A 16,673-nucleotide genomic window follows, 5' to 3' on the forward strand; every position below is an offset into this window, starting at 1 on the left:
ATGTTTCCAACTTTATTCTTTTTGCTTAGGATTGCCATGGCTCTTTAGGTTCTTTTTTAGTTCTATATGATTTTAAAAATGTTGATTTTTCTAGTCCCATGAAGAATGTCATTGGTGGTTTAATAGGAATAGCATTGAATCTGTAAATTACTTTGTGTAGTATGGCCATTTTAATGATATTGATTCTTTCTGTCCATGAACATGGAATGTTTTTCCACTTGTTTGTGTTGTCTCTGATTTCTCTGAGCAGTCTTTTGTAGTTCTCCTTGTAGAGATCTTTTCACTTCAATTATTAGCTGTATTTCTTTTTTTTTTTTTTTTTTTTTTTTTTTTCTGAGACGGAGTCTCGCTCTTGTTACCCAGGTGGAGTGCAATGGCGCAATCTCGGCTCACTGCAACCTCCGCCTCCTGGGTTCAGGCAATTCTCCTGTCTCAGCCTCCTGAGTAGCTGGGATTACAGGCACACACCACCATGCTCAGCTAATTTTTTGTATTTTTAGTAGAGACGGGGTTTCACCATGTTGACCAGGATGGTCTCGATCTCTTGACCTCGTGATCCACCTGCCTCAGCCTCCCAAAGTGCTGGGATTACAGGCGTGAGCCACCGCGCCCAGTATTAGCTGTATTTCTAGTTATTTTATCCTTTTTGTGGCAATTGTGAATGGGATTGTGTTTCTGATTTGGCTTTTGGCTTGACTGTTGGTATATAGGAATATTAGTGATTTTTGTACATTGACTTTTGTATCCTGAGACTTTGCTAAAGTTGTTTATCAGCTTAAGGAGTTTTTGGGCCAAGACTGGGGTTTTCTAGATATAGGATCATGTCATCTGCAAAAAGGGATAGTTTGATTTCCTCTCTTCCTATTTGGATGCCCTTTATTTCTTTCAGTTGCCTGATTGTTCTGCCAGGATTTCCAATACTATGTTGAATATGAGTGATGAGAGAGAGCATCTTTGTTTTGTGCCGGTTATCAAGGGGAATGCCTTCACCTTTTGCCCATTCAGTATGACGTTGGCTGTGGGTTTGTCATAGATGATTCTTATTATTTTGAGGTGTGTTCCTTCAAAGACAAGTTTATTGAGAGTTTTCAACATGAACGGGGTGTTGAATTTTATCAAATGCCTTTTCTGCATTCATTGAGATAATCATGTGGTTTTTGTCTTTAGTTCTATTTATGGATGAGTCACAGTTCATTGATTTCTGTATGCTGCACCAACCTTGCATCCCAAGGATAAAGCCTACTTGCTTGTAGTAGATAAACTTTTTGATGTGCTGCTGGATTCAGTTTGCTATTACTTTGTTCAGAATTTTTGCATTGATGTTCATCAAAGATACTGGCCTGAAGTTTTCTTTTCTTATTGTGTCTCTGCCAGGTTTTGCTATCAGAATGATGTTGGCCTCATAGAATGGCTTAGGGAGGAGTCTCTCTTCCTCAATTTTTTGGAGTAGTTTGAGCAGGAATGGTACCAACTCTTCTTTGTACATCTGGTAGAATTAGGCTGTGAATCAGTCTGGTTCTGGGTTTTTGTTGTTGTTGTTGTTGTTGTTGTTGTTGTTCATAGGCTGTTTATCACTGATTCAATTTTGGAGCTTGCTACTGATGTGTTCAGGGATTTCTTCCTGGCCCACTCTTGGGAGGGTGTATGTGTCCCTGAATTTATCCATCTCTTTTAGGTTTTCTGGTTTGTGTGTTCATAGCTTCTGATGGTTATTTTTATTTCTGTAGGGTTGGTGGTAATGTAACCAGGGGAGCATATCCAACTCCCCATTCCAAAGAGGTTCTTAGCCTTACCCCGAAGTATGGGGAAAGGGGCCCCAGAGGCACGGTGAGTTTGCCATTTGAATAAATATCGTGGACCCAAAGAGTTTTGTGGAAAAGCAATTTATTAGACAGAGAGAGAGAGAGAGAGAAAGAAAGACAGCTCCCATGCTGTTGTGGGAGGGGACCCAGAGAAGGAATCCTATAGGTAGGAGCAGCTGGGGTTTAACCCTTGAGTTATTCCCTCCCCATTCATGTTCTGGTCCGATGAGAGGAGTTCTTTCCAACTTCCTCTGGAGTGATTAATCTTTGACTCTGATACTGGTTAGCTACTTGGTCCACAACTCTGAGTTACAGAGCCCTCTCCTCCCAGAGCTTTCGGTGGGTTTTTGGGACAAAGGAGCCCACCTGGCTTTCCCCTCCTTGCCCCAGTGAGGGAAACCCAGACAAAGGTCTTTACATTTGAAACCCCTAGGGTTCCAGGGATGTGTGGAGCCCAGAAACTCCTGCCTTTGAAACCATGCCCCTTGTGAACCCGGGAAGAGAAATCCCTCAGTAATATCCCCTTTGTAATTTCAAATTGTGTTTATTTGGATCTTCTCTTTTTGTTTATTAGTCTAGTTAGCAGGTCTGTTTTACTAATTTTTTCACAAAACCAACTCCTGGGTGTGTTGATCTTGAGAATGTTTTTTTTGTGTGTTTCATTCTCTTTCAGTTCAACCCTGATTTTGGTTATTTCTTGCCTTCTGCTAGTTTTGGGGTTGGTTTGCTCTCAGTTCTGGCAGGCTTGCTGCCCCATTACTTCTCTAAGCAGTTCTCCCTGCCAACTCAAGTTGTCCACCATGCCAACACCAAGTGTCCATGGTAGTCGAGGGTCTCCTGCTGAATTCTAGAGGCTGGTGGCAAGAGTGGGTTACTCCTTGCTGGTTTAAGTCATCCATTTCCCCTGAGTTGTTGCGGGACAGGAACTAGTCCCTATGGGTGGTAGCCCTGTGCAAGGCTCTCTGCCTCCTCCCCTCTGAGCCCGGCTTCTGTGCCTTTCCTCCATCCACTCTCAGTGCCTTCCCTCTGAAGATCTGTTAGGAGAGCACCAGCCATCTCAGTCCCTCAGTGGCAGCTGTTTCATCTGTCGTTTAGTCAGCTATCTTCAAATACTTTTAATTGTAAATTAATACATGTTTATACTTTAAAAAACTAGAGTAATATAAAAGTACATGAAATAAAAGTGCTGTTCCTTCCCTGTTGTTTCCACTCAGTGTAGTGGTAGTGACCACTAAAGAGTTTTTTTTTCTTGAGACAGAGTTTCACCTGGTTGCTGAGGCTGGAGTATAGTGACATGATCATGGCTCACTGCAGCCTTAACGCCTTGGGCTCAAGGGATCCTCCTACCTTAGCTTTCCTCCCAAGTAGTGGGATTAGAGGTTTATGTGACCATGCCTTGCTAGTATTTTGTTTTGGTTTGGTTTGGTTTTTTGCAACAGGGTCTCACTATGTTGCCCAAGCTGGTCTTGAGCTCCTGGACTCAAGTAGTTCTCCCACTTTGGCCTCCCAAAGTGCTGAGATTATAGGTGTGAGCCTCTGTGCCTGTCCCCTAAAAACATTTTTTGTTGTTGCTGATATACCATATAATTAGAAGAGTTTATGGTATATGGTTTGTGTGTTGATATTGTTTGGCTATATTACCACCCAAATCTCATAGGGGCCTGGTGGAAGGTAATTGAATGACAGGGGCAGGTCTCTCCTGTGCTGTTCTCCTGATGGTGAATATGTCTCATGATATCTGATGAGTTTTCTTTGTTTTTTTTTTGTTGTTGTTGTTGTTTGTTTTTGAGACAGATTCTCACTCTGTCACCCAGGCTGGAGTGCAATGATATGATCTCAGCTCTCTGTTGCCTCTGCCTCCGGGTTCAAGCAATTCTTGTGCCTCAGCTTCCAGAGTAGCTGGGGTTACAGGCATGTGACACCATGCCTGGCTAATTTTTGTATTTTTAGTAGAGACAGGGTTTTGCCTTATTGATCAGGCTGGTCTCAAACTCCTGACCTCAGGTGATTCATCTGCCTTCGCCTTCCAAAGTGTTGGAATTACAGGTGTGAGCCACTGCACCAGGCCCTCGATCTGATGGTTTTAAGAAGGGGAGTTTCTTTGCACAAGCTCTCTTTTCTTGTCTGCCGCCATATGAGATGTGCCTCTCACCTTCTGCCATGATTGTGGGGCCTCCACAGCCATGTGGAACTGGAAGTCCATTAAACCTCTTTCTTTGTATATTGCCCAGTCTTGGCTATGTCTTTATCAGCAGTGTGAAAACTAATACATGTTTAGACTGGCAAAATTTTCAAAGCTAGCTGTAGGTATTTTAAAATTAATTGTTGACAAACACACATGTAGCCACGATCCTTAAGAAATAGAACATTGTGAGTGGGCAGATCATGAGGTCAGGAATTCAAGACCACCAGCCTGGCCAACATGGTGAAACCCCATCTCTACTACAAATACAAAAATTGGCTGGGCATGGTGGCGTGTGCCTGTAATTTCAGTTACTCAGGAGGTGGAGGCAGGACAATTGCTCGAACTGGAGCTTAGGAGGCGGAGGTTTCAGTGAGCCGAGATGGTACCACTTCACTCCAGCCTGGGTGACAGAGCAAGACTCTGTCTCAAGATAAAAAAGAAAAAGAAATAGAACATTGAGTTCTGGGAAACAGGGCTCACCATAGTCAGGGCATCTGACAGGACTCTGCAGGTGTTAGCTGTCCAGTGGGAATATATTTTCTGTTTCTAAATTCATCATGTGTTGTCTCCATATTTCAGGATTAGGTCAACGCAGAGTACTGGTTGCTTGTTTGTTTTTGTTTTTTTAAGGCAGAGTCTCATTGTGTCACTCAGTACAGTGGCGTGATCACTGCAACCTTGGCTTCTTGGGTTCAAGTGATTCTCCTGCCTCAGCCTCCTGAGTAGCTGGGACTACAAGTGCATGCCATCATGCCTGGCTAATTTTTGTATTTTTAGTAGAGACGGGGTTTCGCATGTTGGTCAGGCTGGTCTCAAACTCCTGACCTCGAATGATGTACCTGCTTTGGCATTCCAAGTGCTGGGATTATAGGCGTAAGCCACCATGCCCGATCAAAGCAGAGTATTTTATGACAGATAAAATGAGTGTCATCAGCTGATGTGGAAGCCAAATGTGGCAGGGAGAGCAGGAATTTTATTAGCGCATGGTCAAGAAGCCAAGTACAGATGAGAATTTGTGCCAGGTTCACCTGGACAGTTTATTCTTGACTTAAACAGATGGTTTGTTTAGTAGCAAGGATTTTGGTGATACAGCTTTCAGAGAGTCTTCCTCTTATGCCATCCTCTCAAAATTTGGACGGAATGCCTTCTCTATCTTATGCATAGAAGTCATCCTGAAATCTCCCTTCAGGGTTGTCTTTATTGGCCTCTCATCTATGATGGTCTCCTGTTTGCTGTATTTCAAATCTCCTTCAGTCTTTGTTTACTCATTTTAGTGGAGCCCATTTCCCAGTAGCTTATTTTAAAAAGATTGTATGCGAAGTCACTTTGACACCTGGCATGTCTGATGGTGTTTTATCTTAACTATCCTAACACTTACTACAGGGACGGGTTGGAAATAATTTTCTTTAGAATGTTATAGGCATTGTTCTGTTTTTGTCTTGCTCCTGGTATTGGCTGCTGACATGTTCTACGCTGGTCTAATTTTTAATCTTTTTGTATGTGATCTGTTTTTTCCTCTCTAGAAGGTTTGTGGAATGTTCTTTGTCTCCACTGTCCTGTACGTTGCAGCGATGTTCCTTGGTGAGCATCTGTTTTCATCCATTATCTTCGCTTTTAGTAGGCTCTGTTAATGTGGAATGTCTCTGACTCCAGTTGAGGGGAAGTTTTTTGAGTTTGTTGTTGCTGATTTCCTCCTCTCCAATTTCTCACAACTCTCCTTTTGGCCTTTGTATTACTGGCGTACGGGACCTCCTGTCTTGGCCCTTTCATATTCTTTCTACTTTCCATCTCCTTATCTTCTGCTGGACTTTTTGGGAGACTTTTTTCTCAACTTTATTTTCTAACCCTTTTGTTGTATATAATTTTTGCTAATCATTTTTTCTGTTTTAAACTTTCAGTAGCTCTTTTATTCTCTGGATATTTCCTTTCTTCATTTTATTTTCCCACAGGAACATGTTATTGTTTCCTGAATGCAGTATTTCTTGTCTTTTTGAAAATGTTAAAGATAGTTTTCTTTGAAGTTTTTTTCTCCCTGAATAGTTTATTTCCTTCAAGTATACTTTTTTATGTTTAATTTAGTCTCTAATGTTACATTAGTGTTTGCTCAGAAATCTCGTTACCTGTTCATAATAAAAAATGGGTGACTTAGAAAGCCATGTAGAGGCTTGCATGTAGGTGAGGCTTGTGAACTTTGAGCTTTACATGAAGGATGATTTATGTGGTCTGTTTATTAGGGAATCCCCCAATATGTCAGTATTTTTGAACTTCTGACCTCAAGTGATCTGCCCGCCTTGGCCTCCCAAAGTGCTAGGATTATAGGTGTGAGCCACCGCACCTGACTTGTTTCTGTATTTTCATCTTCCTCAGACTCCCCAGAGAATATGCTTCAGTCTTCTGCCTAGGACTGTGCTGTTTAATACTATGGCCACTACCCACATGTAGCTATTTAAATTTAAATAAAATTAAGTTAAAAATTTATTTCCTCAGTGGCACTAGCCACACTTGAGATGTTCAATGGCTACATGTAGCTAGTGGCTGCAGTTTTAGACAGCATAACTAGAGAACATTTCCATCATTCCAGAATGTTCTACATAGGTACTGGATGTACCTATGCCAGTACAGCTGGCATAGGTCTAAAGATCTTGTTGCCAGCCATCTGATAGCCCATCCAGGGAAGATGGTCTGAGGTTTTAGCATTCAGGATTCTGCAGGTATATTGTCACTTAATCTCACTCTCCATGCCCTAAACGGTGCATTTCCTAATTGGGAAACTGTTTTACCTCCTCTAGAGAATAGACATGCAGGTTTATGCTGGGGTAGGAGAAGGACAGTTACCCAGAGGTGCAGAGAGAGAAGGGAATCTAGGAATCCACCTGCTTTTCACTCTTTACCTAATCCTCTTTGTTTTGGCAAACTGCCATTTATCCCCATTTGCATTCAGTGGTACCTGATACTTCTGCTTCTGAGGCCTTAGGAGGATTCTGTGGGTTTGTTCTCAACTTTTTCCTCTGCTGGCTTACACTTTGTATTTTCAGGTCTGCCAAGATAGTCAACATTTGGCTTTCTGCTTTCCAGCTTTTAAAATGTTGTTCTCATTTTGGTTATACTTATCTTTGTAAGTGTAGGATTTTTAGTATGTTTTTTGAGAGAACAAAATTAGGTATTTCATCTTAATGTGGAATCTCTTCAGACCTTTTTAATTTTGTTTTTAGTTTTTGCAATTCTTATTTTCTTTCATGACACAGTTGTTTTTATCAAAATAACAAATACATGTAAGCAAAACCACAACAAATTAACCACTGTATAATGTATGTATAAATAAAAACAGTTATCATATTCTAGATAATGCTTTGTAACTTCTCATTTTGTTTCCGTTCATATTGTTCTGCTGGATGTCTTCTCTTTGCCTTTTGGACCGCTCTCTATTCTTTTCTTTTGTCAGGAGACCTGTGGGGCAGCACTTTTACCTTATTTTCAGTTTGAGGTCAAGGGGAAGGAAGCCCTTGCAGGAGATAAAAGGGTGGATGGAGACTGAGGAGAGGATAATTACCTCCAGATAGCCTCTTTGCAGCATGGTCTTGAGCTTACTATGCCCCTCTGTTGAAATAACATCTATTAATACACCCAGAAATATGTGTACTCACATACACTAATATACACAGGTATACACACTTTAAAAAAATTTGGCTTGTTAAGGCAAAAAAATGGGATCATGCCATCTATTATGTTTTGCAATTGGTTTTATTTACTGAATACCAAGGATACCCTATCATATCAGAGATGTGAATTTTCGTGTTCTTTTGAATGCCTGCTTAATATTTCATAGCAAATGTTAAATGTTCCCCTTCTCTTATTGGTAAGCTTTATTATTGCCCACTGTTTATTAGTATGTATGTATGTATGTATGTATTTTAAGACAAAGTCTCTGTCGCCAGGCTGGAGTGCAATGGCGTGACCTTGGCTTACTGCAACCTCCGACTCCCTGGTTCGAGTGATTCTTCTGCCTCAGCCTCCCGAGTAGCTAGGATTACAGGCACGTGCCACCATGCCCAGCTTGATTTTATATTTTTTAGTAGGGGTTTCACCATGTTGGCCAGAATGATCTCAATCTCCTGACTTTGTGATCTGCCCGCCTTGGCCTCCCAAAGTGCTGGGATTACAGGCGTGAGCCACCACACCCAGCTATCCACTGTTTATTATTCCACATTATACTTACATGAACAATGTTGTGCCCATTTCTTTGTGTACTCATATAAATATTTCTACATGATAGAGTTCTTGAAATATAATTATTCTTAATTAAACATGCACATTTCTGTTTTGACAAATGCTGCCTTATTACTAACCTAAAGGGTGGTACTTCATTTACAGTCTTAGTAGCAAAATAGAAAAATACATTTGCATCTATAGCCCTGCTAATGTTAAATATTATAAGCATTTTTGATTTTTCTTTTTTTTATTGCATTTTAGGTTTTGGTCTATATGTGAAGAACATGCAAGATTGTTGCATAGGTACACACGTGGCAGTGTGATTTGCTGCCTTCCTCCCCATCACCTGTATCTGGCATTTCTCCCCACGCCATTTCCCCCACCCCCGACTCCCCACCCCCCCACTGTCCCTCCCCTATTTCCCTCCAACAGACCACAGTGTGTAGTGCTACCCTCCCTGTGTCCATGTGTTCTCATTGTTCAACACCTGCCTATGAGTGAGAACATGCGGTGTTTGATTTTCTGCTCCTGTGTCAGTTTGCTGAGAATGATGGCTTCCAGGTTCATCCATGTCCCTACAAAGGACACGAACTCATCGTTTTTGATGGCTGTGTAATATTCCATGGTGTATATGTGCCCTATTTTCCCTGTTCAGTCTATCATCGATGGGCATTTGGGTTGGTTCCAGGTCTTTGCTATTGTAAACTGTGCTGCAATGAACATTCGTGTGCATGTGTCTTTATAGTAGAACGATTTATAATCCTTTGGATATATACCCAGTAATGGGATTGCTGGGTCAAATGGAATTTCTATTTCTAGGTCCTTGAGGAATCGCCACACTGTCTTCCACAATGGTTGAACTAATTTACACTCCCACCAACAGTATAAAAGTGTTCCTATTTCTCCACATCCTCTCCAGCATCTGTTGCCTCCAGATTTTTTAATGATCGCCATTCTAACTGGCGTGAGATGGTATCTCAATGTAGTTTTGATTTGCATTTCTCTAATGACCAGTGATGATGAGCATTTTTTCATATGTTTGTTCGCCTCATGTATGTCTTCTTTTGTAAAGTGTCTGTTCATATCCTTTGTCCACTTTTGAATGGGCTTGTTTGTTTTTTTTCTTGTAAATCTGTTTTAGTTCTTTGTAAATTCTGGATATCAGCCCTTTGTCAGATGGGTAGACTGCAAAAATTTTTTCCCATTCTGTTGGTTGCCGATTCACTCTAATGACTTTCTTTTGCTGTGCAGAAGCTGTGGAGTTTGATTAGGTCCCATTTGTCTATTTTGGCTTTTGTTGCCAATGCTTTTGGTGTTTTGTTCATGAAGTCCTTGCCTATGCCTATGACCTGCATTTTCAGTTTTTCTAATGAAATAGAAGGAAAATTGTACCTTATTTTAGTTTATATTTTACTGATCACTAATGAATATATTTCACAAAATATGTTGAGAGTTTTTCATTGGAAAGTTTGTGGAATCTGAACTGAGTTTAGACTGATTATTAATATGTAGTTATATATATATATTTTGCTGCATTTAACTATACTTATATATTTAAACATGTAAATATAAGTATATGTGTATGTATAAGTCAGCACAAGTTAATTTTCATATTACTACATTTTTGGAAAAAATGGGGAATTTCTAGAGTTCCCTAGTTAGTAGAGTAGAATGCAAGAAGTGCAACTTTAGTATAATGGAGTTGGTTGCTTTTGTGTGTACTTTATTGACCCCTAGTCTCATGAATAAATGAGTTTTCAGTTGCTTAAACAATATGCTTGGCCAGGCAGGTGGATCACCTGAGGTCAGGAGTTTGAGACCAGCGTGTCCAGCATGGAGAAACCCAGTCTCTACTTAAAAAAATACAAAAATTAGCTTGGTGTGGTTGCGGACGCCTGTAATCCCAGCTACTTGGGAGGCTGAGGCACGAGAATCTCTTGAACCCAGGAGGCAGAGGTTGCAGTGAGCTGAAATCGTGCCACTGCACTCCAGCCTGGGTGACAGAGAGACTTTGTCTCCAAAAAAAAAAAAAAAAAAGAAGTTTAACTCATATGTTTTTCTGATTCATTATTTGCTTTTTGGCTTTTAAACTCTGCAGTTTTGGACCGTTCTCTGTGTGGAAGAAAACTATCTTGGGCCCCTAAAATCACTCAGCTAAAGGAAGAAGTCCAGCTGGGAACTGCTTAGAGCAAACCTGCTTTCCATTCTATTCAGAGTCACCCCCTCTGCTCACTGAGATAAATGCTGGTCTGATTGTCTCCTTTGGAGGGGCTAAGCAGAAACTCAAAAGAATGCAACCATTTGTCTCTTATCTACCTATGACTTGGAAGCGCCCTCCGCACTTCTAGTTGTCTCGCCTTTCCAGATGGAACCAAATGTTCATCCTACATGTGTTGATTGAGGTCTCATGTCCCTCTAAAATGTATAAAACCAAACTGTGCTCTGACCACCTTGGCACATATCGTCAGTACCTCCTGAGGCTGTGTCTCGGGTGTCTGTTCTCAACATTGGTAAAATAAACTCTCTAAATTAACTGAGACCTGTCTCATATTTTTAGGGATCACAACTGCATTTTTCTGAGAATGTCCTTGGTTATAGGTTCTCTCACCTCTCAGAATAAACAGTATCAGGGACTTGTTAACGGAACTAAATGCTCCATTCCTTTACCTGTAAATACTACTGATAAATCAACACCTTGCTTTTGAGGCTTTTGTTTGGATTATGTGAGAATGTAAAGTGTCTATTTTAGGACATACTTGACATTGTCAAGGGATATAACAAGGTCCTTTTGAACTTTTGCATTTACAAATCTACTATAGTGTATCACTTACCCCAAGAAGTGCGTAGGAAGTAGGTAGAACAGAATAAAGGCCTTTAGAGATTAGGATACTAGACAGTTGGCCAGAATCATTACTACCTAAATGATTTGTTTTTTGACCTCAGCCTTGCGGTGTTCACAATTCAGCTTTGAGTTTCAGCAGATTACTTCCATGTCATGACCTTTGGATTATTCATGAATAGTTGCATATCTGGGTGTTAAATATGTAAATACCAAGAGCCCTCTATAAAGTGCCTGATAAGTATTAAGTGACCCAAAGACAGCCTATTTAGAATTTCTGTGTTAGTAGAGGCCCTAGAGAGGTTTTTCCCTAACCTTCTCACTTTATAAGTGAGGTGTCCAGGTTGAGTAACGCAGTTGTGATCCTCTGGCTGTTGAGTGTTGGAGCTGCATCACAGACCTCTGTGATACCAGCATCTGTCAATCCTGGGATGTTTGCCAACAAGTCCCATGCACTCTGTTTTTAAGTCCAGAGAAGGCTCTTAACAAAATCAATCCATATACTGATTGAGTTTATGTTTATATACAATTCACTTTTGAAACATTTATATACATTTCATTTTTAACATTTATTCTAAAACAAGACTAATGCCTTAGAGTTTTTTCCTCCGCCCCTAGTGACCTGGCAAATATGGTTTTCTTGGCTATCCTGGCCTGGGTGTGTGACTTTGTCTCTTGGGCCTATGTTCTTGTGGTTTCTTGTAGCGCCCCTCTCCCACCATTGTGTACCCTATACCTCAGTAATATGAGTTTAAAAAGTTTTCTGATTAAGCCATGCTGTTTCAAATTGCTGTGACTTCACAGGTTATTTCTTGGAGTTTTCTCTCCCCCTCTCACAACCACTTATCCGCCAAGAGTCTAATGTCTTCTTTAATCCCTGTTAGCAGAGTTCAAATTGTCTACTTTGATCTACCCTTAACACCTGTTGAATACCTCCTCCATTACAGCCTGTATCACAGTAAATTGCAGTCATTTATTTTCATACTTTGCTCCGCCATTAGACTCAGAGTAATGCTAGTTGCTGACACTTAACTTGTTATGCGAATAAAATAACTAAGGAGATTGTATGAAAATATGTTTCCTTCCTGAACCAGGAACTATAGGTATCCTTAATGGAGTTTGTTAATCTTTGTCAGGGAGTATCCTCCCACGTTGTCCCACTGTAGGAATAGCATATGCAACTGAGTAAGAAGTCTAGGTGGGCTGTGTCATGGTTCATGTACTCTATCGTTTGTTTGGTGATGCAATGGTTTGAACCATAGATGATTAGACACCGTGGGCAAGGATGATTAAGCCATGCTGTTTCAAATTTCTGTGACTCTGCAGGTTATTGCCTGGAATATTCTCTCCCCTCCCACAACCACTTGGGATCTGGATCAGGACAACTTTCCTGTAACATAACCTAATCAGAAAATAGAACAGTATCCTCAGCCTCCTAAACTTTTTTTTTTTTTTTTTGAGACTGAGTCTCGCTCTGTTACCAGGCTGTTGGAGTGCAGTGGCTCGATCTCGGCTCACTGCAACCTCAACTCCCTGGTTCAAGCGATTCTCCTGCTTCAGCCTCCCAAGTAGCTGGGATTACAGGTACCATGAGCTAAGAAATTTGTGTGGTTATTAGTGGGGTTATTAAGATCGTTGTTAATTCACTGAAAGGAAAGTGGTCATCTGGGAAAATTTGTTAGGTTACACTTGAAGTAGACATAGTTTTTGAGAATTATCTACAGTTCACTTCTCTGTCTCTGTTATATCTGTCTCCATTATTTGTCAATAAAATGTTATATGCCCTTTAAAAACTATTCTTATTTTCAAATGTCTTTTTTAAAAGCTATCAGTATTATACAAAGAATGCACAAAACATCATATTAATTGCAGTTTATCCAGTTTTATAAACTGTTTGTTTATCCATTCTCCCCCACTGACATTTGAGTGGTTTTGTTTTTGGTAACTATGAATAATGCTGCGGTAAATAATTATGTACAGGTTTTTATGTGAAGATAGATTTTTATTAGTCTTGAATATTCAGTAGTGGAATTTCTGGGTTTTATTGAAAGTGTACATTTAGCATATTAAGAAACTACCAAACTTTTCCAAAGTGACCATCTCATTTTCCATTCCCACCAGCAGTGTTTTCAAGTTCTGGTTGCTTCACATCCTTGTCAGCTCCTGGTATTATCAGTAGTTTTATTGTTTTTAAAATTTTTTTTTTAGCTATTCCAAATAAGTTTATGGTTAGCATAATTCTGAACCAAGTTTGTCCATCAAACTCTTGAGGCTTGGAAGAAGATACAGAATAGGGCTAGATTAAATGCAGAGCCATATAGGAGCTGATAAGGAAGAGATGGAGAGACCATTAGATTTGTGAGAGCTTTGCAATTTCTGTCATATTCAATGTTGTATCCCTAGATGACTAACATAGTCTCTGGCACACAGTAATTGGGATATCTTTGATTGTTTATTGAATCATTGAAAATCAACAAATGATTGAAAAGGAAGAGATAGAAGCAGGATGGAAAAGTAATTTTAGATTAGATTTGGTCTGAGTAATCCCAGTGTATTTATCGGACACATACCTTTCTACCTCTTTAAGTCTATGTTTAGAGACATATTTTGGCACTAATTTCTGGCCCCTTAGCAGGAGAAAGAGAGCATGATATAGCAGAAGAAGCAGTAGGCAGAAAAGATTTGCTGCTACTAATTTGTTGTGTGGATTTAGGAAAGTCTTCTTAACTCTCCTGAGCCTCAGCTTCATCACTGCATAATCAAAAGATTTTATTAGATGACAACTAAGCTACTTTATATTTTTTTCTGTTAATCACATCAAATCAGAAATTTCTGAGGAAGAAGCATGCCAGAGCCTTGATGGGGGAAGCATTATATATGGATACAATGTGAAGTGTAGCTCTGCAGGGAGTTGAGGGGTGAGTGTCTAAACATAGAGCTAGCTAATCACTGACTGGCAAAAAAAACAAAAAACAAAAAAACAAAAACAAAATAACCAATAGATAGAAAAAGGTAGTTATAGGGTTTCCAAGTAGAGCAGCAGCATTGAGCATTGCAGGATTGTGAGTCGGGGCGGGGTGGGGTGGGTGTATAAAAGGAAGTAGGCATTGAAAATACCAATTTAGACATCTGTAGGGTTTTTTTTGTCCCCCCGCTGGGGAGAAGCTAGCTGTATTGTCATCAATGCAAAGAGAAGGACCTGAGCCTCAGAAAAAGAAAAGTTGAGGATAGGTGGTAACACAGACCACTCCAGGCCCTAGCGGGGCTCTGGGAATTGTTCAGCCTGCTGCTTTCCAGTGGTCTTTTTCGCTGTCCTTACTCCGTTTCAACGTTTTGTTTATTCAGTTTGTATTTTGAAGGATTTTGTGCACGTACTACTGTCAAATATCATCAAAGTTTTAAAATACACTTCTTAGTTAGTTGGTCGGGCACGGTTGCTCACCCTGTAATTCCAGCACTTTGGGAGGCCGAGGGGGGCAGATCACGCGGTCAAGATACCGAGACTATCCTGACCAACATGGTAAAGCCTCGTCTCTACTAACAATACAAACATTAGGTGGGCCTGGTGCCGCATGCCTGTAGTCCCAGCTACTTGGGAAGCTGAGGCGGGAGAATCGTTTGAACCTGGGAGGCGGCGATTGCAGTGAGTTGAGATCATGCCACTGCAGTCCAGCCTGGCGACAGAGCAAGACTGTCACAAACAAACAAACAAACAAACAAAAAATACTTAGTAGTCAGTCTTGATTGTATGTCTTAAGGAATTTGACCTGTTTTGTTTTTTGTCTGTGTGACATTTTAAAAAAGCACCATGACATTTGAAAATTCTGTTTCCCATTGTAATTCTTTTATAATATTCAGAGGTCTTGATCTCTGGGATCCCTTTTTTACTATATAGATTTTAAGGCCATTTTAAAAATTGTTTTACTCTTTCTAACAATTTTATTTTGAGACAAAACATAATCTTTCTTTAATGTAGTTTAGGTTGTAAAATCAAATGTGTATTTATGTATTTTAGATGGTGTTTCCAGCAAGCATTTATTTTAAAACATCAGTATGATGCTTTGCTTATGAGGACCCTCCCTACAGTAATCCCTTGGAAATAGCCAGTGAGGAGTCTGAGTTCTCCTTAACCCTTCAACTCATAAAGAGCCAATTTAAGGCCAAGTGCCCAAGATGTTATTTTTAGATTCTAATGTAAAGAATTAATATTTCGAAATTAAAAAAAAAATTCAGTATACTCTGCTAAATTGCCATTGCTTTTACGTGTAGAGTAGTCCCCTCCTTACCCACAGTTTTGCTTTCTGCAGGTTAAATTATCCAAGGTCAGCCGTGGTCTGAAAATATTATATGGAGAATTCCAGAAATAAACAATTAATGGTTTTTAACATTTGTGTGCCATTTTGAGTAGTGAGTGGGGTGAAATCTGATGCTATGCCTCTCTGCCACATCTAGGACGTGAAGTATCCCTCTGTCCTTGATACAATATATGCTTTGCTACCTGCCTTTTGTTAGTCCTTAATACACATTTTGGTGATCAGGTTGACTGTCAAGGTATAGCAGTGCTTGTGTTCAAGGAACCTTTATTTTACTTAATAATACTTTATTAATAATAGTTATTATTAATCTCTCACCATGCCTAATTTGTAAGTTAAACTTCATCATGGTATGTATGTATAGTATATGTAGGGTTTAGTGCTATCTGTGATTCGCATCCACTGGGGGTCTTGGAATGGATCCAAAGTGGGGACAAAGGCTTCTTAAACTAGATAACTCTTTCTGAGGTCAGACATTTGTTCTGTTGAGAGTATCGATTTCTTTCTTTCTTTTTTTTGAAACAGAGTCTTACTCTGTCATCCCGGCTGGAGTGCAGTGGTGTGATCTTGGCTTACTGCAGCCTCTACCTCAGTCTCCCACATAGCTAGGATTACAGGCACACTACCACACCTGGCTGATTTTTGTATTTTTAGTAGAGATGGGGTATCACCATGTTGGCCAGGCTGGTCTTGAACTTCTGGCCTCAAGTGATCGGCCCCCACTTGGGCCTCCCAAAGTGCTGGGATTACAGCTGTGAGTGCCTGGCCAGAGAGTACCAATTTCTAGTGTACTGGCAACTTGTTAGACCAGTAGAGGATGTAGGAGGGTCATCTCTTTGAAATTCAGGCTCTTATATTGCTTATTAGAGCCTTTCTGTAGCCCTAGAGTTAAAGATGATTTTATGCTTCATTCTGAAATTGAATTTGAGATGTTAAATTTATAGTAACAAAATATATACTTTTTTTTCTATCTTTCAGAATCATGGTGTCATGGAAAGGGATTTACTTTATACTGACTCTGTTTTGGGGAAGCTTTTTTGGAAGCATTTTCATGCTAGGTCCCTTTTTACCTTTGATGTTTGTAAACCCATCTTGGTATCGCTGGATCAACAACCGTCTTGTGGCAACCTGGCTCACCCTACCTGTGGTAAGTTACACACTGGAGGAGACTGCTTGCACTAGAGTGCCCCCTACCCTTGACAGATACCTAAATCCATGGATGTTCAAGTCCCTCCAATATTTGCATATATCTTATGCACATCCTTCTGTATGCTTTAAATAATCTCTAGATTGCTTATAATACCAGATACAATGTAAATGTTATG

At 40.1% G+C, this 16,673-nt stretch overlaps 1 protein-coding gene across 7 annotated transcripts in view; it reads left to right on the top strand.

The window, feature by feature from the left end:
* The window catches only part of LCLAT1 (lysocardiolipin acyltransferase 1), a 203,760-nt gene that overhangs the window by 64,707 nt on the left and 122,380 nt on the right, over nucleotides 1–16,673 (top strand). For all 7 annotated transcript variants that reach the window (XM_074395674.1, XM_074395673.1, XM_039460217.2 and 4 more), the window contains one exon: nucleotides 16,327–16,495. In XM_074395674.1, the coding sequence (XP_074251775.1) occupies nucleotides 16,331–16,495 (165 nt within the window). In that variant the 5' untranslated portion in view covers nucleotides 16,327–16,330. The remainder of the gene's footprint in view (nucleotides 1–16,326; nucleotides 16,496–16,673) is intronic.

Source organism: Saimiri boliviensis, chromosome 1 (assembly GCF_048565385.1).
Source record: "Saimiri boliviensis isolate mSaiBol1 chromosome 1, mSaiBol1.pri, whole genome shotgun sequence".
NCBI lineage: Eukaryota > Metazoa > Chordata > Mammalia > Primates > Cebidae > Saimiri > Saimiri boliviensis.